Genomic DNA, 25621 nt, shown 5'->3' with positions numbered 1-25621 from the left:
TATTAACTTCAGTGAATCAAACCGACACAGTTGGAGTTGTTGAGGAAAACTGTGTTAAATGAGCAAAATAAAATCAGATATGTTGTGACTTCTAAAAATGCACTTGTGGTAGTAGCGCTCACACACCTTCACAATATTTCAGTGTGACAAAATCTCTTTTCCAGCTCCCAGTGTTTGGTTTGAGCCATCATTCATCTAATCACTACAATCCCATTTCAGCATCACTGTACATTTCCTGTCAAATATGGCAACAGGAAGCTACTTCAGACAGCACAGCTAGAGAATTAGTCCTCATGTTCACTGAGCAACACTGTCTCTGAAAACGGCAAGCTTCCTCTCCAGACATCCAGCTCCAACATGGTCCTCCTGACATCTTCACCCCCCTCACTGTTGCATCACTGCGGTGCCATCCTCCTATTAGAGCAGTTTTTAGGAAATTTACTCTTCTTTAATACCCGGGACAAGTCGGCATTTCCACTATCGCACCTTCCTCGTGTCCAGAGGGTCCAAGTCCAATTTGCCATAATTTCAAAACATCACAAATATGTAAACAGCTTAGAATATATGCACACACGCAACAAAAAAAAACAAAAAAAACTCATAGCATTTCTTTCCACAGCTCAGTGTTTCTTTTTTCCTCCCTCCTCTGCAGTGCAAAAAAATAAAAATACGAAAAAAAAACAATAAATAGACTTCCTCTGTTTTATATATTTCTGTGTTTATCTATATACATATATATATTTATAGTGATGTGTCTCTACATGAGCACACAGCTCTTGGCCCGGTCCTTCCTCATGGTCGGGGCCTCCTCTATTTGCTCAGTCCGACCCGGCAGGGGTGGCAGGGGGAGCTGTGACACTCGCTTCAGGCCTCTGCGGGAACTGCTGCGTTTTAGCTGTGGCTTGTTCGCCCGTCGCACCGACGCCACCGTGGTCACGTGGAACACGTCCCGAACGCTGTTCTCGGAAACCTTGGATGTGCACTCTACGTAGGCCGTCGCCCCCATCTGTCGAGCTATCGTGCTGCCCTGGAACATTGAGACAGGCAAAGGAAGAGACAATTAGCAAGCAAGCAAACTTAATGAAATGAAAGGGGAGAATACATGCAACATTTTATCTGCAGTGCCAGAGAAAACTTCAGCTCGTAAAACTTTTCACAACACATTTCTGTTTCACTTTTTCTCCTTTTAATGGTTTTGTATTCAACCTCTTTTCTAACAAAACTCCTGATTGTGTGTTCTCCCTCGTTTCCTTTTAGAGGTTGTGCTTGAGTTTACTCCACATCAAGTTGTTGTGTGAGCGTTTCACAAAGAAAATTTAATTTTACAACATGCACCCCATCTGTCATTGCAGCTCGGCAATAAGCATGAATTGTATCTCAACAGGGGAAGAATAAATGTCCCCAAAAGAGGCAGCACATCCGACACAAAGATGTCAATCTAAACCGTAGACTGAATGTCAATGATCTAAACATGTCTGGAGACAAATGCCGTTCCTCCAGCTGAGGCATGAATAATGTAGATGCTCTGACTCCTCAGTCTGTGGTGAGAGAGTGGGAACAGAGCCCACTGGGCCACCGTTGACATGGTCTATGCAGCTATTTAGAGAGAAGAAACTTTAACTGAGCTCCTCCAGCACTGGAGCTCACCCCTGAGTAATGTCACAATATACCCAGTTAATTGAGGCCGTAAATTGTTTGCTTGAGATCAAATCAGAGACAAATTTAATTCTAGAGTCCCTCATGCCTCTCTCTTCGCTACAGTACTGCTCTTGTTACATGATGAAGCACACATTCAAACAGGATCACGACAGGTAAAGGTTGTAACCAATGAGACAGGACTGCATATCACATGACTCTTAAATTGCATGCTCAGCAACACAGATAGCTTTTCATCCCTAGTGGACTTGGTTTGATTTCTATCGCGGCTGTGCACTGAGCCGCAGATAAGAAGCAATGAAGTCCTCATTTGTTGGAACGGCAGATTTAGATTCAGGGGCGGCGGCTGGAGGGGGCCAAGGTAGAGATTGTCGTGACAAGCGGGAAAAGGCTCGATCAGATCTTGGGCAGATTAATGCGGAAATGTCTGGAGTTCAACCAATGGTCACTCTCTCCGGCGACTCCTCAGCTGTGTTGGAATTCAATTTAAGATCAACAACAGGATAACAACACAGGCTATTGGATTAGAGCACCAAAGATGTTTATTGTGCACAGCTTTTGGCATCTGCTGTGTGACACACACTTTCTGGGCTAGTTGGAGGGATGAGCATTTGCTGACTGAGATGAAAATAGTGACTGAGAAGGAGCAAAACAATAGCTTAATGTAGGCATCTATTTTACATCAGCTCTGTGGTTTGCCACTCCATCTTTTGTTTATGAATCGTATTTACATGAACTGTCTGTTGTTTTCAGTTGCTGATTATTTTTTTTTTGGAGGCTGCGTGCTTTTAGCCTCCGGCGAGCTCTCAGACAGCACTGGAAAGAAGGGCTCCTTTGTTCCGAGGGCTTTTGTGTGGTGGTGAAAAAGCCCCTCCACATTTTTTGTATGTCCAACACGGGAGAGCACAAAATGAACACGCTGAAAGCTGATTAAAATTCACAGATTTACAGAACAGTTTATCATCCCCCTCTTCTCCCCATCCCCTTGGCTTAGAGGTCATGGCGGCATGCGATAAAAGGGCTCATTCATTTATCAATGTCCGTTTTTCTATTCATCCTGCATTTTGAAAATCCCCAAATCTACATGAATATTTCATTTCAGGGAATAAATGTGTCCCTCGACATAAACTCCACTAACCGCCGGTGCCTATTCTGCGGCCCTTGCCATAAGCAACCTTGCATCGCCTGTCAGCAAATTTCGGTCAAAATGCCAACCCCAGCAACAAATCCCAGAGGGGGTTTCACACGGCTCTTATTCTGCTGTGGTTGATTGTGTTGCACGAGTCCCCTTTCACACTCCCTTCCTGTGGGACTTCACCTGAGAGGCAATGCCAAGAGAGAAAAATTGTATATAATCGCTGGATTGCTTTCTAATTTATTTTCCCGAAAACCGTTGTTGTTTTCAAGTCTGTCTTTTTTTCCCCAGGGGCACCTTCCAAGTCCCTCTCTTATTTCTCATCCCACCTCTTTCTTCTCACATATCCATCATGTACTTGTTCTCACCTGCTCGTGGGTGACGGGGATGAGGCGCTGCTTGGAGAGCTCCCTCAGGGTGCTGACGTCGGTCCTCATGTCCAGCTTACATCCCACCAGCACCACTTTGGCATTGGGACAAAACTCTTGTGTCTCCCCTTGCCACTGTTGAGACATGAACCGACAGAGATACATCATTGATTGTGCCAAACATGAGCGTAGAGCTGCCTGTACACACTGTGACAGAGTGACGACCTTTGGCTCCTCTAACACTGGATACCTGAGCTCGATGGGGATTAATGCTCTCTTGATAAAAGACAATTGTTCAGCTAAGGAGTCAAAGAGACATGAATATGCCTTTTGAATCTACTGATATCAGCATTCCTGAGATTAAATGAGTAGATATTTGTGATAAAAATCATTAGGGCTGGAGCAACTAGTTTAGGATTCCACCCTGAAACACCATAAAATGTGTTTGACAATATATTAGTGTTATTTAAAACATTTATCAGGCTTTGTTTCTGTTTTATGCCCTTGTAAATTGAATATGTTTGGGTTTATGATTGGTTAGAATAATCTGTAGACATAATTTTAGGCCCTGGGAAATTGTGGCAATAACAACAATTAATTGAAAGAAATGGTTAGTTGCAATCCTGTATAACATAAATTCTATGTATAGTAACATTAGGGCTTCAATTATTGATTAGTGACAATTATTCTCTCGATTAACCACTTAATTGTTTGGTTAATATCTTGTCAGAAAGCAGTGAAACAATGCACATCGTAATTTACTGAAACAGATCACATCTTCACATTGTATGCTCTTTATTCATCTTGGTTCAGGTTTCTGCAGCACCCGTCAACAAATGTATTTCAGGTTCTGTACAGAAAAGGTTGAGCAGTCTTAAATGTCACTTCTGAAACACAGTTTCTGTTCCCTGCAGGTTAAAGCACGACAGCAGCCGACAGCCCTGAAATATTCCCCATGCCGTGTGCATGATGTCAGGGTGTCCATTCCCCCTTCATGTTGAAAACAACCTTTGACCTTTCAAGCCCACCGCTATTCTACCAATAACACCCAATCAAAAGCTTTGATTGTTTAACCCTCTCTCCTCCCCCAGCTGTCATCCAGAAACCTTGGTTTGCTTCTTTCTAGAGGTCAAGAGTCTAATTTGGGACGGTGATTGTTCAACAGGTTTTCCATGTGCCCCTTAGTTTCAGAGATTACCAGGGCGACAGCTAGGGGTCAGGGGTCATGGAAACCCCCTGCCGAGGGATACATGGGAAAACCAAGGGCTTGACGGCAGCTCTGCTCCCTCCTGTTGACAGAGAGCACTGAAGCTTGGGAGATATGTGCGAGTTAAAAAAAAAAGGTGTCTTGGGTTAGATCTACCAAGTCTGCTAGGGGCATTTTAGCAGCAGCTCCCCCTCAGACCACTAAACACGTCAACGGGCCGGCCGTGGGAATTGTCTTCGGCCCACAGGGAGCGCAGTTCAAAGGCAAACACACACATGGCTTCAAGATGAGACCACTAAAAGGAATGGGCCTATTTTACATGAAACCCATCCACGCAAACAAACCCATTAAGTTGGGTGTCTCTACACGTACAATAGGTAGTGCCACCGACTGTAAAAACACTTCCATGACCACAACCACAACCCTGCCAGTATCAGATTCTAACCAACACCCCAAACTCAACTCCAGTATCGCAACATCTGAACCATAGACCCCCTTACAAATTTTAAGTGCCACCATCTGGCCAACTGTTCTGCATAAAACTTGGATTTTAATTTCAATTTAATTTTAGATTGCCTACAGAAGGGTAATTGAAGTACTCGTGAACAGACTCTGCAACAGCTCCTCTTTGATATGGCTGATGTGGCTAATTTGCGTATATGTGATATTCCTCTCGCAGCCACCCTGGTGCAAAGCCTCTCCTCTCATTCTTCACTCTGACCTTTCGTTCCTCAGAGGGACGAGGGTCAAGTATCCGTGGACATTTTAATGAGATAAAGGAACAGGAGGCTCTAGCCTCTGTGCTGATTTGCTCTATTGTTGAGCCATGAAAATGCAAGCTGCTGCTGAGTGGGAACAAGATGCTGATCAGGAGAAACTGATTTTTCCCGGTTAGTTCTCCAGTGTCACAGCAGATATTAAATGCTGATCCAAAGTGTTTAGAGGAGAAGATGAAATAAAATAAAAAAACACTGACCTTCTTTATGACACTGTCCAAAGTCTCTGGGCGGCTGATGTCGAAACAGACGAGAACTGCATCTGAGTCAGGATACGCCAGCGGCCTCACGTTGTCGTAATAAGAGGAACCTGCGGACACACAATAACATATGGCATAAGGTCATGGCGTCTCCTGAGAAATTCCTGTGTTTTTAACCTGATTAACCCCATGAGGTTCTTCATCCCAGCCATATGGCTTATTCTGTCAATTAGAAACATAGTACATATCCCTGGAAGGTGATCCAAAGGTCAATAATACACGGAGAGCTCGTTAAAGCCGAGGCTGTGACCTAAACTTGGACATGCTGCAGCTTCAATGCACTCTGCAGATGCAAATGAGTCTTGATCTTAACAGTCGTGTGCACATATTTGAGTGTCTTTGTCTCTTGGGCTTCCACACAGCTGTGGCCTCCCTTTATCAGAGTGCTTCATGAGGAATGTCGAGGGGTTACTCGGACAAACACACACACACACACACACACACACACACACACACACACACACACACACACACACACACACACACACACACACACACACACACTCAAAAGGGAATTATAGTGGGTCGAGGACCAGAGGACTTGTGCACACAATCCATAATCATCTTGAAACAACAGCGAATGCCAGCACAAAGGCCAAACTAAAGGTTGAACCCCTTAATTTTGTCGACTCATCCCTCTTCCTGTCTCTCTTGCAAATGGTCCTTAATTTAAAGTCCCAAACTTCTTTCTGACTTGAGATTCCCTTGCACTTGCGCTTTTCCCCACTCTCTTTTTTCATTTCTGTACCTTGATCAAATTTGAAGGCGGCGCGGTGCTTCTGTACTTTCACAAGTTGCTTGGTTCCACGGGTCCTACTCTCTTACAGCTCTCATTAGGAGGCTTGTAAAAATATCTGGGCTCTCTCTCTCTGGAGCTGTGGTTGTGGCTGTGGGCACCCTCCCTCCTGTTTCCCCTGGGAAATGGTACAGAACTGAACTCTTACATTTCGATAGCACCCTGGCTGCATATATTTAGTGTCATGAAAGCTCGCACATTTGGGAACAAATCACCACATTTTACCCTCACAACTGCTAGAAATGTGTATACATCTGTGAATAACATACTGTTGATGAATGTGGCACACTTGCATATATACATATACTAAAACAATTCAAATATTACATTTAATCTCTTAGGGTGACACAAACTGAGTATGATAATTATAGATAATCTTTATGCTTGCTGTTAACATGCTCATACCAGACCCGACACAATAGGCAGCCAGTGTGTTCAAGAGCTGTGTGACTTTGTTTTGCGGGGTAAATGGAGTCGGCACAATAGCGATACAGCCTGTTTAAGCATCACTATGTTCTCTTTGTTAATGATGGAATGACAATAGCTGCACGCGGCCCGTAGCCCCAGTTATTCAGCGGGCTGTCCCATGATGACCTGCACTGAGAACAAAGCAACAGCCTGCACATTAAAGATTTATGCTTTTTTGTGCCTACAAGTCAGTGAAACAGTTTTGTTTACACTCTGTTTCTCACCACAATGCACTTTGCCATCATGGGCTAACAAAAATTCTGAATGCTTAACAAATCTTACAAGACCCGGAAAAATAAAAAATGGCTGTGAAATATGCATGGTTGATGCCAGCTTGCAGTCTTCTTCTCTCCTGTTATTGTTGCATACCACTAGAGATATGCACTACCACCCTCTGCAGTCAGCGCAGATATGTAGCCTATCACACTCTTGCTCATGGCGTGTATGTCCTGAATGTACTAGGATAACTCTCGACTGTGTTACAACATTTTGCACTTTTCATTCAATGAAACTTGCTCAGTGCATACGTAAACGTTCATCGAGCATTTTTGGGCTTTCTTCAGCATTTGCATAAGAGGCCTTTCTGTACACATGAAGGGCAGGAATATGAAACCCTTTTGCAACTTTTTAGTTTTTATTGGCCCTAATGGCTCAAATTGTGGTGACATAGTTTCCATGGTACAATTATTTGCATTGTTTTCACAGCAATGTAAGCAATGTAATGATTGGTTATAATTGATATGATAATGACAATGATTGGTCATGATTGATATGATAATGAAAATGAAAGGTTATGATTGATATGATAAGTATAATGATTGGTTGTGGGGACCAGTGTTTCTGAGCCCCTGCATATCACACAACTTGCAATCTCAAGTGTTACAACCATTTCTGAATTGCTGCACAGCCTGGCACTGTTGCCGTACTAATCCATTTGAAAATAATACAGGGACCCCAGCATATCTAGTGGTGAAAAATCCATTTAAGTGGTGCCTTTAAACGCAGCACAAGCCTAATGGCAGTTTTGCAAGATCTTTAAAACAAGCACTTTTGACAATCTTGTTTTTCCTTCTTTAAAAACATGCACTTTAATCACATTTTCAGTGCAATATAAGAAAAAATTAAAATTAAAAACAATAACATAAAAAATAAATGTAATTCTAGCCCAATTCTAGCCCATCCCTTACAGGACATTATCGGGAATTCACAGTCCCGTCATCATCTTGGTAACACAACATTGCAACTGTTTTGTAATGCTGAGAGAGCAGGACATGCACACGCACACGCACACACATACACAAAAAGCCCAATCACACAGATGCTGAGTTGAACAGTCAGCAAAGCACACATTGTACGACAGCGAGTTCTGATTGGTAGTGGTCACACATGAGGTGCTGTAGCTGCTGAAGTTGGTCTTTAGTATGTATCACAGTGCAGCAGACCCAACGGAGGTGAGAGCGGAAGAGGAAAATAGCTTTTGAAGGTGGAAAGGGGACAGAAAAGATTTAATGACTTTGACGCTCAGGCGAAGGTATGTGCAGAAGCATGAGGTGATGAGAGAAGCAACTGGGGAATCAAAGCAGAATCCAGATGAAGGGGAAGAGATGTCAGGTGAAGAACAGTTGAAACAATGGTCCTCGTTTGACTAAAGATGTTATTAGAGGCAGGAACGAGGCCGTTGGGATCAATTTGTCGATCCCAAAGATCAGAATGATTGGCAGTTCGCGGTCACGACAGACCTCGTCACAGCGCAGCAATTCTGACCTCCTCTGCGTTGAGCGACAGGGCAGCTACCTCAGCACTTTTACAAAGTCAGAAAAAAAAGTCCTCTGAGGGTGAGGAGAGGAGAAAAGGGCTGTGTTTAAAACAAGCCGATCACCATAACGATCAACCACATGAGGAGGAGGAGAAGGGGGAAATAAACAGTTTTCTCCTGATTGTAAAATATATCACCTCCACCCGCTGAAAGGCACTTGTTCCCCTTCCAGCAAAGAGACATGACCAGAGATGAAAGAGGACGTAGCTGTAGAGGAGGGAGGAGAGGGGCTGTGCAGTGGGTGTTTGGGTAGGTAATGAAAGCACTGGACTCGGCAGGACAGCTCAAATAAAGAGGTATGAGAGCGTTGGGTTGGCTATCGGTGAGGCTGGCCTGTGCCCATTCACTGTGAGGTGGAACAAAAGGTCAATTGAATTTCAGACAGAGCAGGATGAGATGGATGGAGCAGGAGGGCGAAGGAGGGGAGCAGAGCCTGGCAGGAACCACTAAAAACCATCACGCCTGACAAGGAGTGGGACCCTGCAACGTCGTGCCAAGGACAGGCATAAACCACCATCCACAAAACCTCCTCGAGCATTAGCATTAGCCTGATTTAGCACTGGTGATCTCCAACAGCAGAAAGTGGATCTCTGTATTTATTTCCACAGGGCTAATTAGCGTTAAGCCTCGCTGCAGCGCCATGCAGGAGGCTCTGCCGAGCATAGGTGACGAAGGTGGGAGGACAGCGTTCCTTACCAGCCGTCAAGGGAGCTTCATCAAAGAACTGAATATCCCAGCGGATGTTGAGGCGGACAGCAACGCTAATGTTCAGTAATAAGGCTGGAGGGTTTGTGCTATGACTCCATTTAGGTCTACTGTCCACTGACACATTGAGTCCCCCTCAGGGAGAATTTCTCTGAAACATGACAGCTCTCTATCTGCTAATTCAAACCCTCCTCCGTGAGAATTTCCATTTCATGAGGACAACGATGAAATAAACTAAACAATAAAACACAAATGATGCAGTTAGATGGAGAAGATTCTTTCGAAAACCTGTGAAATTGAGTGTGCAGCAACATCTAACAAAGCCTTCCAGTCTTCAGTGCATTAATCTGTACCATAACAGCAGGAATTTTCTCTATCTCTCTCTGTCTGTTGCATGCGAACCATTATGAGTGAGGGGAAAAAAGAATCTTTGCCTGGAGGCTCTGATGTGTTCAAGCACATATGGCAGGGAGTCAACAGCAACTAACAGCCTCATTAGGCCGCATAGACAATCTGAAAAAAAAAAACCCATGCACACAGACAAAGGCAGAGTATAAGGAAACAAACACCCTCTGAAATGTCGGCAAATAAACAAAAGCAGTTAATGTGACTGAGTTAGCCAAAACCTTGGAAAACACAACACATTCAGCACCACATACCCAGCGTCTTTATTCTTCTCCTGCAGCTGTTTTCCTCTTGAAATGCACCTTCAAAGCAAAGGCAAAATATTTCAAGTCGGGGTGGCCGAGTATCGTAGCAACCCGGAGGGATGCAAATGGCTTCATTGTGAGGCCCTGAAAGGAAGCAAGGAGGAAGCGAGCAGGAGCGCGGAGGGGAGCGTCGAGGCAAAATGACTCCGGTGCATTGATCATTGGAGGTGACTAAAAGCAGGAGATGAAGAGGGTTGGTGCTCCATCTTCTAAAAGGTTGAGCAGACTTTTTCATTGCTGAAGGTTCGGTCTGTGTTGTGAACTGTTATGGTTTCTCCTCAATCAGGGTTGTTACTTGCATATAAAAAGAGACGGCTGCCAAGACACCCTTTGAGAGGAGGTGAAGTTACTTTGAACCAGTCTTCCCCATCTGCTGTACAAGACAGCGTGTTTTATTATGTGAATGTGAGCCCGCATAAAAACTTTATTTTACAGTCTCATGTCCAGAATCCAATACAGTCTACCGCATATGGTGCCACTGACCCCTGTGCCCATGGCAGAAATTGTAAACTCACCCTCCAGATGGAAAATACCTTCCTGGAAGATTGGCATAAAACTAGTGCTTCTATAGGAAGGGACTTCAAACGATTTGAAACTCAATTTCAGTTGGTCACATTAGCATGAAATTTACAAATGCCGGCTCTACCGTTTCAGAGTTTTGTCCATCATTTTCATACTGTGCCAGGCAACCATTCGTTTCCATCCATTTGGGCATGATATGGAAATCAATTGGAAGACTCTTGAAAATTGTTTGAGTTGTGTAATCCGTCACAATGAAGATAAAGATCTGCATTTATTTTGGTCATTGTTAAATTTTCACTAATGTGACATATTAACGCAGACTTGAGATTCATTATGACCGATTACACAACTTAAGCGTGATTGAAGTGTCTGCTAATTGATATAAGATAATCCTTTATTAGTCCCGCAGCGGGACAATAATGTATATAATTATATACAATATACAATAATTAAATGCCTGCCATTAGAAAAGTAGAAACATTTTTTCTCATTAGTGTTTAGGCAGGTAAAGTCTAATGAAGGACAGTATTTTGAGGCATTATGGGAAATGTAGGATCCAGCATTTTCGAAGCTTGGCTCATACCGTGTACTTAACATCATGATATCTTGTCCACTTGTGTTTAGATTTTTTATCAGTCTTTTTTAATTTGTTGTGACCTACTTCTTTATGGATCTGTAACACTAAATTGTTGAAGTTCCCCTTTCCATCCATCCATTTTCCGTAACCTGCTTATCCAGTTAAGGGGATCGCAGGGGTGCTGGAGCCGATCTCAGCTGTCAATGGGCGAAGGCCGACAGGTCGCCAGTCTGTCGCAGGGCTGACATATATAGACAGACAACCATTCACACTCACATCCACACCTACGGGCAATTTAGAGTAATGCACCTAAGCTGCATGTCTTTGGACTGTGGGAGGAAGCCGGAGAACCCGGAGAGAACCCACGCTGACACAGGGAGAACATGCAAACTCCACACAGAAGGTTGTCCAGCCCGGGAATTGAACCCCGGCCCCTCTTGCTGTGAGGCGACAGTGCTAACCACTACACCACCGTGCAGCCCCTAGTTCCCCTTTCAATTTGTAAAAACATGCAAAGCCATTAGTTTGACCCTTTTTAAATGTAGGGATCTATTTGCTAGCTAGTCATAGCAAGTCATAGTGGGCCAGATAGGGGAGTCAAATATAACTGTATTACGTCTGGGACAAACTTTTGTATTTAATACAGTATTATTTAATTAATCCCAATATGTGTAATACAGGAGATATTGCAGTTTCATGATAATACAAAGATGTACTCCATTGGATTAAAATGGATTTCAGAATTCCAGTTTCTCAATTCAGTTGTTATTTCTTGTGAAGTAAAGTCTCTCAAATAAATGTTTCCATTGTAGAATGTTCTTCCTTGTACATATAAGCAGAGCAAATGGACTGTATACTTCCTCCTCCTGGGATGTAACTTCCAGTTGGCCATCGCTGATGTAAACACTATATTTCTAAAGTGATATTATCATTTTCAGATCACATGAAATGTTGGCCAGATTCTGTGCAATATGTAAAAGCAACACAGACATCACTAAATGCCACAGCCTCAGATATGGAGCTTGTGGCAGTGAATCTGAGCAAAGAATCTACTCAACCCAGTGAAACAAAATAATTAAAAAGTCTATAATAAAGCAACCTCAGCTGGGCTGGATTCTAGACTGGGGCTTTTACCTTTGGTTGCTCATGCAGTCTGACATATAGGCTATACACGTGTTCATACCACACACACTGGGATAAAGCTGTTGATCTGTAATAGAGATGGCTGTGTCAAGTTTTCAAAGGCATTAGCACACAGCCGGGACAGTAGAGGTGTCACCGGGTTAAATGGCCATTAACCTCTCATGTCTGCAGCCTCCACACAGGGGATATTGATCAAAGCTCCCTGTGCTTTTCCTGCGGAAGAAGTGCAGCCTTTGAAGGGCATCGAGCACCTTCCACCGATCTGCTCTGAGCTCTGCTGCCGAGAGGAGTTAATGCCAGGGTCTGTCGTTGAAAAGCTGGGCCGGCCACAGTGCTGACAGCATGAGCAAAGGGACAGAGCAGCATTACTGTCTGTCTCCTGCTCGCCCCAGGGGTATGGAGATGGAGTGGTGTGTCCGCTTTCAGTTTTTCCCTCACCCCCAGCTCCTCTTTTATAATCACAGACACACACACACACTCTTTCATTTGGCCAGAGAAACAGCTTTGAATTTCATCTCCTGTTGTTTGATCTCTCTGTCCTGTTTAAGGCCCTGGTTCATGCTGCGCTTTGCTTTTAAAGATCACTACACTTCTTTTGTTGCTCACTCCTTCTGTTGATTTATATATATACCAAGTCTCCCTTTTAAAAATAACAACAAAAAAAACACCAATCATGTCCCTGCGTTGCTTTTTCTTTCGAAGTGAGACATGACGAGATCTGGTGTGGCAGTCTATGTTGGTGCACCCTTCTGTGGCACTTAATTCCTTGGAGATTTTACAATACAAACACTATCGGGTTTTTGATTGTGCGAGGAAGTCAAGTCGCTGGGAACAACTGCTGGCAGTGTCGTCAAAGCAGCATCAGCAGACTGTTTGGACAAGATCCATCAAATAACAATTTTTTTATAAAAAAATAAAACAGACAAGAGCCACTTAAAGCACACCATATGCTCACTTGAATATTATTTGTTCTTTGCACAACCTGTTTCACCACTCAGTTTGGACTCTGATATCCCCAACACAAGTCTTCTTTCTGGACTGTTTTTTGTTTGTTTTTTAAAGAAAGGAGGTCAGTAGGAATATCCAGCTTAACTCCTTAAAGGTTGATCAGATCAGCCATCCTGGGCAAGCCCCTTCTTTACAGGGACATCCGGATTATGGATGCCTGGGTCACCAATCGATGACAGTATAGCCCAAATAAATTCAAATCAAACATTAACACACAGGCAAAATGGTGATTTAGTGACAAAAATAAAGCACCATATTTGCCTTCCATTAGTGCAATGGGCACAGTTTAATCTTGCTCAACTTTTTCCACAACACTATGCAAAGTCATCTGGCAAAGCACTGTATTGAAAGATCACATTCAAGCCAACACACATGCCTGGCAGACAACTAGATCTAATCAGATGGCAGATCACACCTGATTCAACCTGGGTACCAACAGGTGGCACCAATGTACGGAAATTTCAAATCCGCTGAGAGAGTTGAGATCCGCTACACAGAGTTGCTATAATCTAACTAAAATGGAACTGTCTGTCTGTCCTTGGAGTTTCTTGATAACCGTTCATCTAATCAACTTCACACTTTGAGTGTTTTGCTGAGAACCTGGCAGCACCTTCTGGGTCTATAAAGTGAAGCCAATGCAGAAGTGCCTTGAACTTGCATTCGTTCTAATAGCCATCAGGGGTCTACTCATCTGGTTACAGGATAAGTCTGATTGTATAGAAGTCCATGAGAAAATTATCCTATTTCTCACTTGATTTATTACCTCAGTCACAAAGATGGCCATAGCTAAAAACCAAGATGGTGACATTTAAAATACCGAACTTGAGGCTTCAAAAGGGCAATCGACAAACCAATGCAAGATGTCAAGGTGACTACTTCCCCTTCTTATCTAAATAATATATTATATGATGAGGATCCAAGGAAGCTCCGTCTCGGGTGTCAAGTTGTTTGGAAGAGCAGTTCTGGAGAAAGCTGTAAGCAGCAATAGTGAACTTTCAATTAACCAGTAACCAAAGTTAAAACTGATGCATGTGACAATGTTTGTCTAAAAGTGAAATGCCGGTGGTTCTCCCAGCCTGAGACTCAGTGCCTCCAATTGGGTGGATAAGAATAATGGAAAAAAACTCTGCATTGATTATTTGTTATACAGCACCATTTTCAACTGTATTTTAGTATGTCTGGAGTTTACTGCCAACATTAGATGCCCACACTACCTATTTGACCTGGTGCTAGTTATTTACATGGAACAATGAATTCTGCTACCAGCTACCAGCCCTCCTCAAAGACTACCATCACTCCACATGTCCTTCTGTTCCTTTTCACGTGTAAAACAGCAGCGATCACATTCTTTATTTCCACTCCCACACATTTTCAATCTCAGGGTTTTCATTAAAACTTGTAATAACACTGAAGGCAGCTGTCTGTCTGATGTGAAAGAAGATGTTAGAATATTAAGTCAGCATATGAAAGAATAGCTTGTGAATGGAAAAGGACATCCTCTGCTCCATCGACTCCACTACCTCCATCCAAACACATCCCTATCATGGTGCTATCTATCCCCAAGCCCACTCTAAAAAACCCCAGGGAGCTCGCCAGGGAGACATGGTACCACTTCAAGTGCAATTTCACTTCCACAAAAGCAGCAGTAGCGAGAAAGAGAGCGCATCGAATCTTGTTTATAAATAAAGTCATCCATAAATGATGGGATCTGTCGAGTGTGTGTGAGCGCGGTGCAGGTGGGGAGTGAAGGGTGGTGGTGAAAGACGGCCTCTCTCCCTGTATCCCCTTACGCTTGGATGGGTTGCAGACGGATGCTGAGAGGGTTTTGCCCCCGTGGAGGCTGGGGGTTGGGGGGGCCAGAGGGACTGAGCGCTAGCTTTGGGAGCAGCAGAACCAGTCAGTGTGGCTGTTTGAAGTTGGCCGATCAAAGCTGGCGCTGCATCGGGTTCTGTTGCACTCGGTAGAGGGAGTGGACCGGGAGGAAACACACAGAGCTCCAGTTCCCTGGTTGGGCTTCCTGTCTGCCTGGATGACTGAGGCATTCACTCTTGCTGCTTTCGCCTGGTTTAGTGCCAAGGTGCAATAGTTTGTGTCTCTGCTCTTGTTAAAGTCAAAACACATGACCAGTGATGGGGTCACATGATGTGTTACTGTAATTTCTTCATTGCGCCGAATAACGCAGAAACTGCTGATAATTGTGTTCCTTGTGTTAAATCTGAATCATGTTATGACATTTTGAATTCAAATGTGCATAAATACCCATCAAGTATAATTAAGGATAACTGCAAAACTAGCAATGTCCAAATAGAAGCAAGCTTAAAAGGTCACACACCAAATTGATTGTCTTCAAATAAATGTATCATTTGTTTTGTTTTTATTAATTTAGAAAGAAGAAGAAGAAGGAGTACTTTCTCTTTGGATATCTATTAGGGAAAATTATATTGCCCTGTCTCATTTGCCCATTTGTGCATGAACCTCTTCACTAAATAACATAAATAAAGCACAAAATGGTAGAGAGCGCTGAATGCTGGATATTCTTGTGACTTTATTTGTGTAAAGTACAGAAGAATATCGCAGCAACATGTAACCTGTGTCCAGGTCAAATCCGTCAAAGGACTTTACCCTGAAATATGGCAGCATCAAACTGGTGGTTTTAATTGTATAGTCAGTTATTCCTAAACTTAAAACTTAAGAAGCTCCCAGTTTGTACAGTCAAGTCCATGTGCCTTTGAAGTGACTACATTTAGGATCTATAACTTCCTACCGTGTCAATGTTCTTTGCATCGTGCCGTAGATCATGTTACTTCAGGTCAATGGGGACAGAGGTCGCACTATAAAAGCGTGTTTCCTCCATCTCTTGATACAATAGAAGAAAGCACTGCATTAAATCTCCTACAGGACTTCTTACATGGCCATAAGTAGCCGTGTATTTAGCATGTAGGAAGAGCAGTGGTTTGAAAGTGTGACATAGTTGGCGTTTGTGTTTTTGCATCCCTGAGGACCTCAGTGGGTCAGGTCCCAAGGGTGCCACCGACAAACCTCACTCACAACAAAAAGCCTCGAAGGGTGGGGTGGTGGGTGGGGGTGGGAAAAGCACAGATGTACACGTCTCCTTCTGTCTACCCCTTCTGTCCTCTTCCACAGTTTTCAATCTAGTGAACACTTGCTGCTCTTATAAGGGCGCCCCCCACGCCTCCCGATGCTTTTACTCGCTTCAACCCCTCAACTCCCCCAATCTCTTTGCCTATTGGGCGAAGCAGCTGCTACGCTTTCCAGCCTTTTTGTCTCCCGGCTCCCAACCCAGCGTCCCAGATCAGCCCCCATTACGCCTCTGGTCAGCTGAGAAACAATAGGAGAGGTCGCAGGGTCAGAGCTGTTGGAATTCCCATACACAAACCCATTCAATCACGCACATGCCCACACACATGTACACATGCACTCACACATATCCAAAACACATAGACATTTGTCATTTTTCTGTAGTATGTGGTAGCAGCAGCCGTAGAAGTGTCTCTGAATTTTATATTATCTTTAAAAATTAAAACAGGTGCAGTTTATCAAAGTAAAGTATTACCCAGAAAATTAAATTTGTGTCAGAAATGTGCTGCCCAACTATTTATTTCAACTTATTCTCATATCTGAACCTTTGGTATTTTTGTTGCCTTAAATGCTTGCCAGCAACTGTTTCTTATCTTTATTTAATCCTTTTATTCTTCCAGTGATTATATTGTGTCATTCTCCTCTGTTAGAAGCATAGAATGGCAAGGTTTAGGAAAAAGCTTGATTAATACAAGTCACTGTGAGCTCATAAAAAGCCTTAAGTGCACTTATTTTCTTCAACACGTACCAAAAGACTCATTTTAATTCTGCCCATTTAATGCCCATTCCTTAATAACTTATCAATTTTATGTTTTTTCATTGGCACATTAAGTAATTAAAAGCCAAAAGCCATATACGGCCTATCAGCAGCTCGCAGCGCAGTTCAGCTGTGGACATGTAATTTAAGCAGATTATACACTTTTGTTTGGTGCTCAGCATTAAACTGACGGTGCATTGGGGGCTGAGATGTGTTGGAGGAATGTGTGCTGGCTATCGGCTCATAGCTGTATCCATATTCACATTTACCGGCTCCTCTGACAGAGATAAGAGATCAGGAGGGACGGGAGGCGGTCTCCTCTGGGGCCTCCAAGAAGTGCTTGTTTTATTGTTTATGGGCGGGTGGACATCAGGGACGCTCAGTACGTTTGCAGGTAAAAGCGAAACATGCTTGTGTGGAGCGGGTGGAAGGCTGCACTTCTGTGTGTGAGCAGAGGTGTCTGTGCAAGTGTGTGTATCACAGTGTCACTGAGGAGAGCAGATATTCTGTGTGGTAATTACAGCCTGTGTGTTCCTGTCAGTGCAGCTGGCTGGCTTTCATGCAGCACTTCTGCCCACCCCCTGCTTAACACGGCCCCTTACTGCTGGTGACCTGAACGCAGCGCTGCAGAAGCCGCCTCAACTAATGGGCTATCAGAGATGGAGAACAGTGACGAGGGAAAAAGAAAGATGGGAGGATAAATAAATCCCTTTTTTTTCTTCTTCTTCTCTTAACTACTGTAACAAACGTGCAGCCATTTCCTCTTCAGCTTGTTGACCCTTTGTGTTATAGTCAATGAATATTCTTCACGTAGTGCTGAGCTCCAGGGATGGAGCACAGCTGCTTGCCTGCTCAAGAACCAAGACTTCTAGCCCAACAGACAGGACTGTACTCCACAGTTTCTGTCACACAAACCCACTCAGAGAGTCAGGGTGCAATGAAGTGCAGCACTGTGCATCATTATTCAAGAAATTTAGAGCTGGTGACCATTTATAAAGAGGAGCTGAAGGGAATGTCTTTAACAAAGAGGGGATTTGTTCATGTAATGCCAACAGAATTTAGCTAATCTATAATATGAGGTGCGCGTGCATAAATATTTCTGTAAGTGGCATTTCAGTTATATGCATTAATGAAACATGGAGCATATTTTGTGAGCCGTAAAATACATTTTAGTTATTGTCTAATGGAAGACCTAGACATTTAAGGCACTTAACAGCCACATAGTGGCCATTAAAGAAATGCAAATGTTCACTTCATTTACATTTTTATTGAAGTTATAATGTATTTATTTGCATATATTATTCAGACTAATTATTCCTGATCATGGGAGTGATCAGTTCAGAAGTCACTAAAATAATTCGTATAAAATGTGAGGTAGTGTGTAAAATTTACAGTACTGTGACACTCAAAGACTGTACATCCACTACTTCACTACTCCACTACACCACATGCAGCTCTTGCCGCTAAATTTCTAATATGCAAAACGTCTTTGTGGGCTCCAACCATTAACTGTAATCCCCGGGATTATCAAGGGCAGGCTGCCAGAGAGGCTGCAAGATCATCCCAAAACCAGGGGGATGAGAGTCATGGAGGAGCCAGAATATCTCAGCACTTTTGCTGTCAAACTCATCAGGCCCCAGGAACAGAACTGTACCGCTCTGTCCAAAAATAGTTACTGTACCAATTAACAGTAACTGTCAATGAAAGTGGCAACCTGGACCAAAAGTCCAAGTTTATTTCCAACATTTCCAAATCCAACATGGCCGTCACAAGTCGAACAACATTATTACACACTGTCCTCAGTGCTCACTCAGCCACCAAATTGAAAAGGGAAAGTTCTATTAAATTTATACGACGTGATCTTTTCACAAACACGATACAAAATATTACACCTGACATGCCTTCTCATGCTTCAACAAGAGTCAGAGTCTACAGCCATGCTAGTGGCTCTTTGGGTTGGTACTTGGGAACCTGCTTTGAGCGGGGCAGCAACATCTCCATTATCAGAACAAAATGTTCTTATGTGGAACAATGAACATAATGATGCTTTACAATATAATAATGTGTCTTCTGTGACAAGGTAATGGTGGCATAATAACTGTATAAACAACTACATAAGAACTGTTAGAACTTGTTTATTTTATAATAAGTCAACTACTCAATTAATAAATGAGGAAAAAAGTATTAGATGAAAACTTGATTCATCAATTAGGTCATTTAAAAAATGCCAAACATTCACTGTCTCCATCTTCTCAAATGATAGGATCTGATGTTCCTCTTTCATATTATTGTAAACTGAGTATATTTGGGTCTCTGGACTCCTGTTCAGGGGAAAACAAGCAAATTACCCAACATTTTGGGTAACGAGATATTTTCTAAACGTCTTAAATATGTTTGTATAATTTCTTCAAATTACAGTATTGCAACAGCTTCCACTATCCTCTGTTTACTCATTACCCAAAAATGTCATGCAGCCTGCTCCCACAGAGCAGGGGAGTGCCTTCTAGCCTGCTATGCATCATCAAAACAGGTTTCGTTTAGGCAGTTATTGCCCGGGGCCGGTTATGCAAAGACTAGGAACAACTTCAGGGCTCAGGCTCGGTGCATACATTCAGTCTTGTGAACAGCAGTTGAAAGGATGTCGTCATCCTACCTTCAGGACGCTGACAAAAATAAACAAAAGGTATATTTACTGTCTGTGGTTAAATAAGCAACTACCTTACCAATCTCATTACCCAATTGCATATTGTTAAGAGAAAAGAGAAAGAAATGTTGTTTTTTAATTATTTAACTTTGAGTCTAACATTACAATTGTGATGCAAAGAGACCAACTGTAAGAGCCCAGAGCCAATCATGTTATCCCATGCGATCAACGTAGTCGCTACTCAAGTCAGACAGCACTTTCTGAGCATCCTGTGGCTCCAGTCAGCTGTGGGTTTGAGGGCAAAGAGCTGCCTGTTGAAAGTATTTATGCTATGCGTTGTGGCTGCAGTTCACTCATTCTCTATTAGAGATTAATAGAGCATAAAGTGTTGAAGAATAGAAAGCCCGCTGAACTTGGCTTGTTTTTACAGGCCTCTTGATGCCCTACTGGTCCAGTGAGCTGAGAATGTAGAGTTTAAAGAGCGAAAAAGACACCAGGAATGTTGGAAAGCTGGTATGAGAGGAGAGAGACAACCAGACTGTGACTCTGAGTGAGTGCTGGCGCTGGGAGTGGTGTTACACACTTGCAGTGTGTTGTTATCGTCTCTCAAGTCAAAACAATCACACTTCTGACTGTGAAAAGTCAAGACAGTTTGTCGTGAGAAATGAGCCAAAAGAAAACATCAAACATGACTTTAGGAAGACTCAATATAGATAGTGGCTCTGAAACCTGTGTAATGCGGTTATTTTATTTTAGAATGTCTTATAATTTGTGACATTTTCAGATAGATAAATGTGTTTCTGCTCTCTGTCACTGACTGTGCAGCACAATAGTGCGACAAACTGTAGCCAGTTCCTGAAAGCTTTTATATTTGTTTTTGTGAACACCCAGTGTCAGGCAGGTCTTTTGCAGGAAAAATACTCCACTGCACAGTAAGTGATGCGTTTCATGTTCCTAGCAGCAGAAGCACTTTGTTTGGAAATAAATAGAGGAAGAAAAAGGGAAAATATAGTGACAAATTTCAAATTTCATTGACAGAACATCTCGGGATATGAGTGAGGGAAACATGGTTTGAATGACGAACGATCTGTGGGAAGTACAGTGGAAAAACACACCACAGTGTGAGCGATTAGTAGCAAAGAAGAAAGCAAAACAAGATTCCTGTGGATAGCCACTTGAAAGACCACTCCAGCATGACTAAACAGAAAGTAAGAGTTGCAGTTTTCATGTGAGAATCAGGTCAGGCATTAGAGAGGCAGCAGAGAGGGGAAACAGAGAGAGACGTGAGTGTACTGTACAGCTTTTTTCTGTCCTGGCCCCTCAGTGGTGGAATGAACTCCCCACTGACGTCAGGACAGCAGAGTCGCTGCCCATCTTTAGGCGCAGGCTGAAAACTCACCTCTTCAAGAAGTACTACCCTGAGCCTTCCTCGTAGCACTTATTGTATTCGTATTAGTTGTTGCACTTATTGTATTCGTATCAGCTCGCTGCACTTATTGTGTTCGTATTAGTTTATTGCACTTATCCTATTCGTATTAGTTTGTAGCACCTACTGTATTCGGATTAGTCTGTTGCAATTATTGTTTTCGTTGTAACTTGCTTCTGCACTATACTTTTGCTCTGGCTTATGCTTTGAGATGCTTGTTTAAGAAAGGAGATGCACTTATGACTTCTGGTGACTAGTAGTTCTCTTGAATACCTATGTTGAATACACTTCCTGTAAGTCGCTTTGGATAAAAGCGTCTGCTAAATGACTGTAATGTAATGTAATGTAATGTAATGTACTGTTGCACTGTAGGAAGTTTGGGGAAACCCGGGCTGTCAAGACTTGGCCTTGTAAGAAACAACACGCACATTTCTTAGCAGGGTATTAGTCTGAGGCAATGGATAGAGGGATTCTATCCCTGGCACCCTTACCATATTGGGAAGAGAGGAAGAGTGTATTAATGCCTCAGGCTCTGTAAAAACCCTGACTGGCTGACTACCAATGAGCGTCGACAGTAATCACTAATGGCTCTCTGACAAGTTATCACCAAGCCACATTGACATTTTGACCACTTAACAGCTTGGGTTGCTTTAAAAGTCCATTAAGATACAGATACATGCAATGGTGAAACAGACCATATATCACTGTGTGGCTGCATGCACAGTCATACACCGATACAGTGGCTTTTCACTTTCTAATGGACTTAATTCTGCAGATGCTCTGGAGCTGAATTCAGGGCAGAATTTTAAAACACAGCTGAAAGTTGCCCTCTGGTTCCCAGAAGCCATAAGACCTCCCATGTTTCTGTTTAATGCTCTTTAAAATACCCTTTCATTTAGAGCACCAACACAAAACCACACACATGCACAGACATACAGATTTAAACTTGTTTATGACCGAAATTGGATTAACACCTCACTGCTGTTCTCAACCATCCTGCAAGGACTAGTCCCTGTGGAAGAACCGGTTTAATGAGACCAACCTAATCAATGGTGCAACAACGAGTGCTGGGAGCCTTTTCAAAGGCGATGCACATCCACCCATGCCGTAGAAATCTGGAGATGCAAGCTGTTTGAATAGCCAGGCCTCGGATAGCGATCAATATTGCTTTGTGAACGGAGCCAAACCACAGCAGGCAGACTTCACCAGCAATTAAAAGGGAGGCAACACTTTATCTGAAGGGGCTGAAAGCTTGGTGGTAAAAATATATATATATATATATATACCCAGGGGGCAATGGGATGTGGCTTAAAGAGCAGGTGGAAGATTGACTGACAAATGTCGGGTCCAAATTGAAACTGTCCAGTGTGCTGTAGACTGCAGCCACCCAAAAATATTGCACAGCGCAATTCATTTCTTCTGAAAAAAGCATGAAATGAAAGTTTGGTGATGTTGTGGCTAGTTTGATGAAAGACAAACTGTGAATGAAGAGGGTGAGCTCTGTAGGTATTGCTGCTCTATTGGCACTCAGCGAGAGTGATATGTTCCTCCAGTTTGGACTCCCTCTGGTTCCCTCAAAGGTCAGCACTGTCTTGACGTCTTGCAAGCGGCCCACAGAGTAAATCAGGTCAAAGATGACCAAAGTTTAACTCTAAGCCGAAGCATGTCACACATTTACTTCCCCTCCGCGAGTAAATCCACTGATCGCAGCGATTGCATTGAAATAAATTGATTGTCTCTAAATTATGGTGTGACCGTGCCTGAGAGCCTGAGCACTGGACTGGTGGTGCTGCTGCTAGTGTACATGAGAGAAATAATAAAAACAAAGCTAGAAAAGGGCAGGAGAGGGGCAATAAACAAATCAGAATACAAAAGTGATGGGAGCGACCCTATCTTCTTCAGATGAAAGCTTTTTTCATCTATGTTTGAGCCAATTATTTTTCTTTTTGAGAGAAAATATGAACATCTGTGTTTGCTGTGAATCGGTGAAAAATGGCATTCCACATAAGGTCTCTTAACACACACACACGCACACGCACACACACACACACACACGCACACACACACGCACAGAGGCACACATGCTTACCAAACACACACACACACATTTGCCCTGTGGGTTGGGTGACGTTGTGTTTGTTGTGGTGTGGGCGGCTCCTGGCTGAAGATTAAAGACGAACACTGCCAAAGGTGGTTTAGGGCTTTAAAGATAGACAGAAGCACAACATTCCCACATCATTAGGCTCCTACAGACCACAGATAAGGAACTCCTCTAAGTTGTTGCCCCGGGCCCCAGAGGACCCTGACCCCTGACTGACAGGCTCAAACAGATTTACTCCCCGGGTCGACACAAGGTCCAAGGAAAAACAACATTCTTTCTCTGACTGGCCATGTAACATAAAAATACTCCCATCATCTCTCCAGGAAGATAGTTTTAGTTTTATGCTTGGGAATGTTTATGGTAAAAGAAGAAAATAAAAAAACCTGGGAAGATCCCATACTCAGTCCTGTGAGTGGCCAGCCATGTCTCTGGTCAGATAGCTGACAAGAGCCTCTAGCCTGAGATGACAAAGATGAGACGCAGATCTCAGGGTAGCTCAGTGCAGTTAATCCATTCATGCTGACAAGACTGTGATGAAAGTAGACCGTGGCTTTCTGGAGTCTCACGGATATCATGGCAGTGTGGTGGCCAAATCTACTTCCTTAGCTAGAAGAATATTCTTAGACTGAAGCCCAATCACATAGAAAGTCATTCACATGACAAAGTAAGGCTGATTTATAATCAAAGAAATTCCCCTCCTGGTGATACAACACTGCTGACATGGATTCCTTTCTGTGGAACAACAATGTTTGACACTGACGTCCCCAGCGATTGTTATTTTAATAACAGCATATCAGCGTATTTAAATTAGACATTTTTAATGCTGTGGGAATTTAATTCAGGGTGGAAAAGGCTCCTCAAACAACATTTACAAAATCACAAGTCACTAAAACTTTCAGTTAAAACCTTGATCAAAGGATCTAAGAAAGAAACTTGATAAATTCAACCATTTCAGGGTTAAGGGGATGTGGTGACCAGCTGTGTAAACTCTAGAAACTCTATTTTTATTTAATTTTCATCAAATTGAATAATAAAACTGAATAATAAAACTTCATATCAGAGCTGACTATGTGGTAAAGAAGGAATCTCAACCAAAACAGCAAACAACATCATATCTGGCCCATGTGTCAGCCAACCACTACGTCATTGTATCGCTTTAAACAGTTCGGGCAGTTCCTTGTCCCTTCAGGCCGATCCTGTCTCAATTATCCACGCCCTCATCCCTTTCCCTGGTCAGAGCATGGGAAGAGCCTGACACATACAGTGGATGGCACAGGAATGCAACACAAGCCACCAAGAGACATGGCCGGCACCAAAGTTTCAAGCAAAGACAACAATCATAAATAGCAGATGCACAAAGCTAAAATAGAAAAGAAAAATCTAAAAAACAAAATACATCCATCTCAAGATGGCAAGGTCAAAGCCATTTTTTAAAAGAGATGACTGCTGGAAAAGTTGCAGAGGGGCGTTGGAGGCAGTTCTCCCACGGTCGCAGCTAGGGACTGGCACTGTGGCAGGGCTGGGAGCGGATTGATTTGATGTCAGCCCTCAAGAGACGGTGCAGACAGAGACATGAAATTGTCTTACCTGACGTGTCCCACATATTCAGCTCAATCCGGTGCTTGTCTATCTCAAAACTGGCGGTGTAGTTTTCAAACACCGTGGGCACGTAGCTCTGAAAAATAAGGGATTTATTTTAGTTATCCAATTAAGACAAGACAAGATAAGCCTCTGTTCACACAGCCACAGGCTTCAGAGCAATAGACTAGTGGGGGGGGGAAATCATATTTGAATGATGCAGCAGATAAATAAAATAATGGCAGACACATTTAACAGCAAAGCTCGTTCTACACTGCCATTGGGGGTAATTTAGAAATAAAACAGATGAAGACAACGCCTTAAAGTTTTATGGGCAGTACTGCAGACACAATAAAAGTCAATTTAAGACATTACAGGACTATTACACTGATTTTACAGGCATTCATTACAGTTCCATCTCCTCCAGCGCTTCCTCTCTGTCTTGATGTAACATTTCTGTCTTTGGGCAGGTGGATGTAACCTGCTGAACAAGTGCTGAAGTTGAACTATTCAATATTTTTTTTTTTTTTTTAATGGCAGTGCTCCTCACTCAATTCACAAACTCTCTGGTCTCATTTGTCTTCAAGTTAAAAAAAAAACACTTGAGTTCAGACTTTTGATAGACCCACCTCTGGATAGCAGTCCTTGGCAAAAACGTGCAGGAGTGCTGTTTTCCCACATTGCGTGTCCCCGACCACCACAATCTTACAGCGGCTGCCTAGACCGTCCATGGTTTGTCCGTCAGAGGTGTGTTGTTGACGCGCCGATGGGTTGCATCCAGCATCCAGCATTGGACACGCAGTAGAAAAGAAGACGGTAAAAGAAATATGAGCAAATACATGCGCCAACCCGGTGCGCTCTATCCAGCT

At 43.0% G+C, this 25621-nt stretch overlaps 1 protein-coding gene across 1 annotated transcript; it reads right to left on the bottom strand.

Moving 5' to 3' along the window:
* rnd2 (Rho family GTPase 2) lies at positions 1–25621 on the bottom strand. The gene is made up of 5 exons (XM_054607470.1): positions 25382–25621; positions 24762–24849; positions 5343–5452; positions 3160–3294; positions 1–1027 (listed from the first exon to the last, which is right to left on the bottom strand). The coding sequence occupies exons 1-5, from the start codon at positions 25541–25543 to the stop codon at positions 758–760; spliced, it is 765 nt and encodes a 254-aa protein (XP_054463445.1). The 5' UTR covers positions 25544–25621; the 3' UTR covers positions 1–757.

Source organism: Anoplopoma fimbria, chromosome 11, assembly GCF_027596085.1.
Source record: "Anoplopoma fimbria isolate UVic2021 breed Golden Eagle Sablefish chromosome 11, Afim_UVic_2022, whole genome shotgun sequence".
NCBI classification, from domain to species: domain Eukaryota; kingdom Metazoa; phylum Chordata; class Actinopteri; order Perciformes; family Anoplopomatidae; genus Anoplopoma; species Anoplopoma fimbria.
Note: the sequence above shows the minus strand (reverse complement) of the source record. Positions and strands in the feature narration are given on the sequence as shown.

Bases quoted from the DNA above. Each gene is read 5' to 3' on its own strand.
- rnd2 (XM_054607470.1), bottom strand. From the start codon at position 25,543: ATGCTGGATGCTGGATGCAACCCATCGGCGCGTCAACAACACACCTCT. The intron at 3,295-5,342 runs GTCAGTGTTTTT...ATGTCTCAACAG, and splicing joins TGGACAGTGTCATAAAGAAG to TGGCAAGGGGAGACACAAGA. The intron at 1,028-3,159 runs GTGAGAACAAGT...TCAATGTTCCAG, and splicing joins TCCCCGTCACCCACGAGCAG to GGCAGCACGATAGCTCGACA.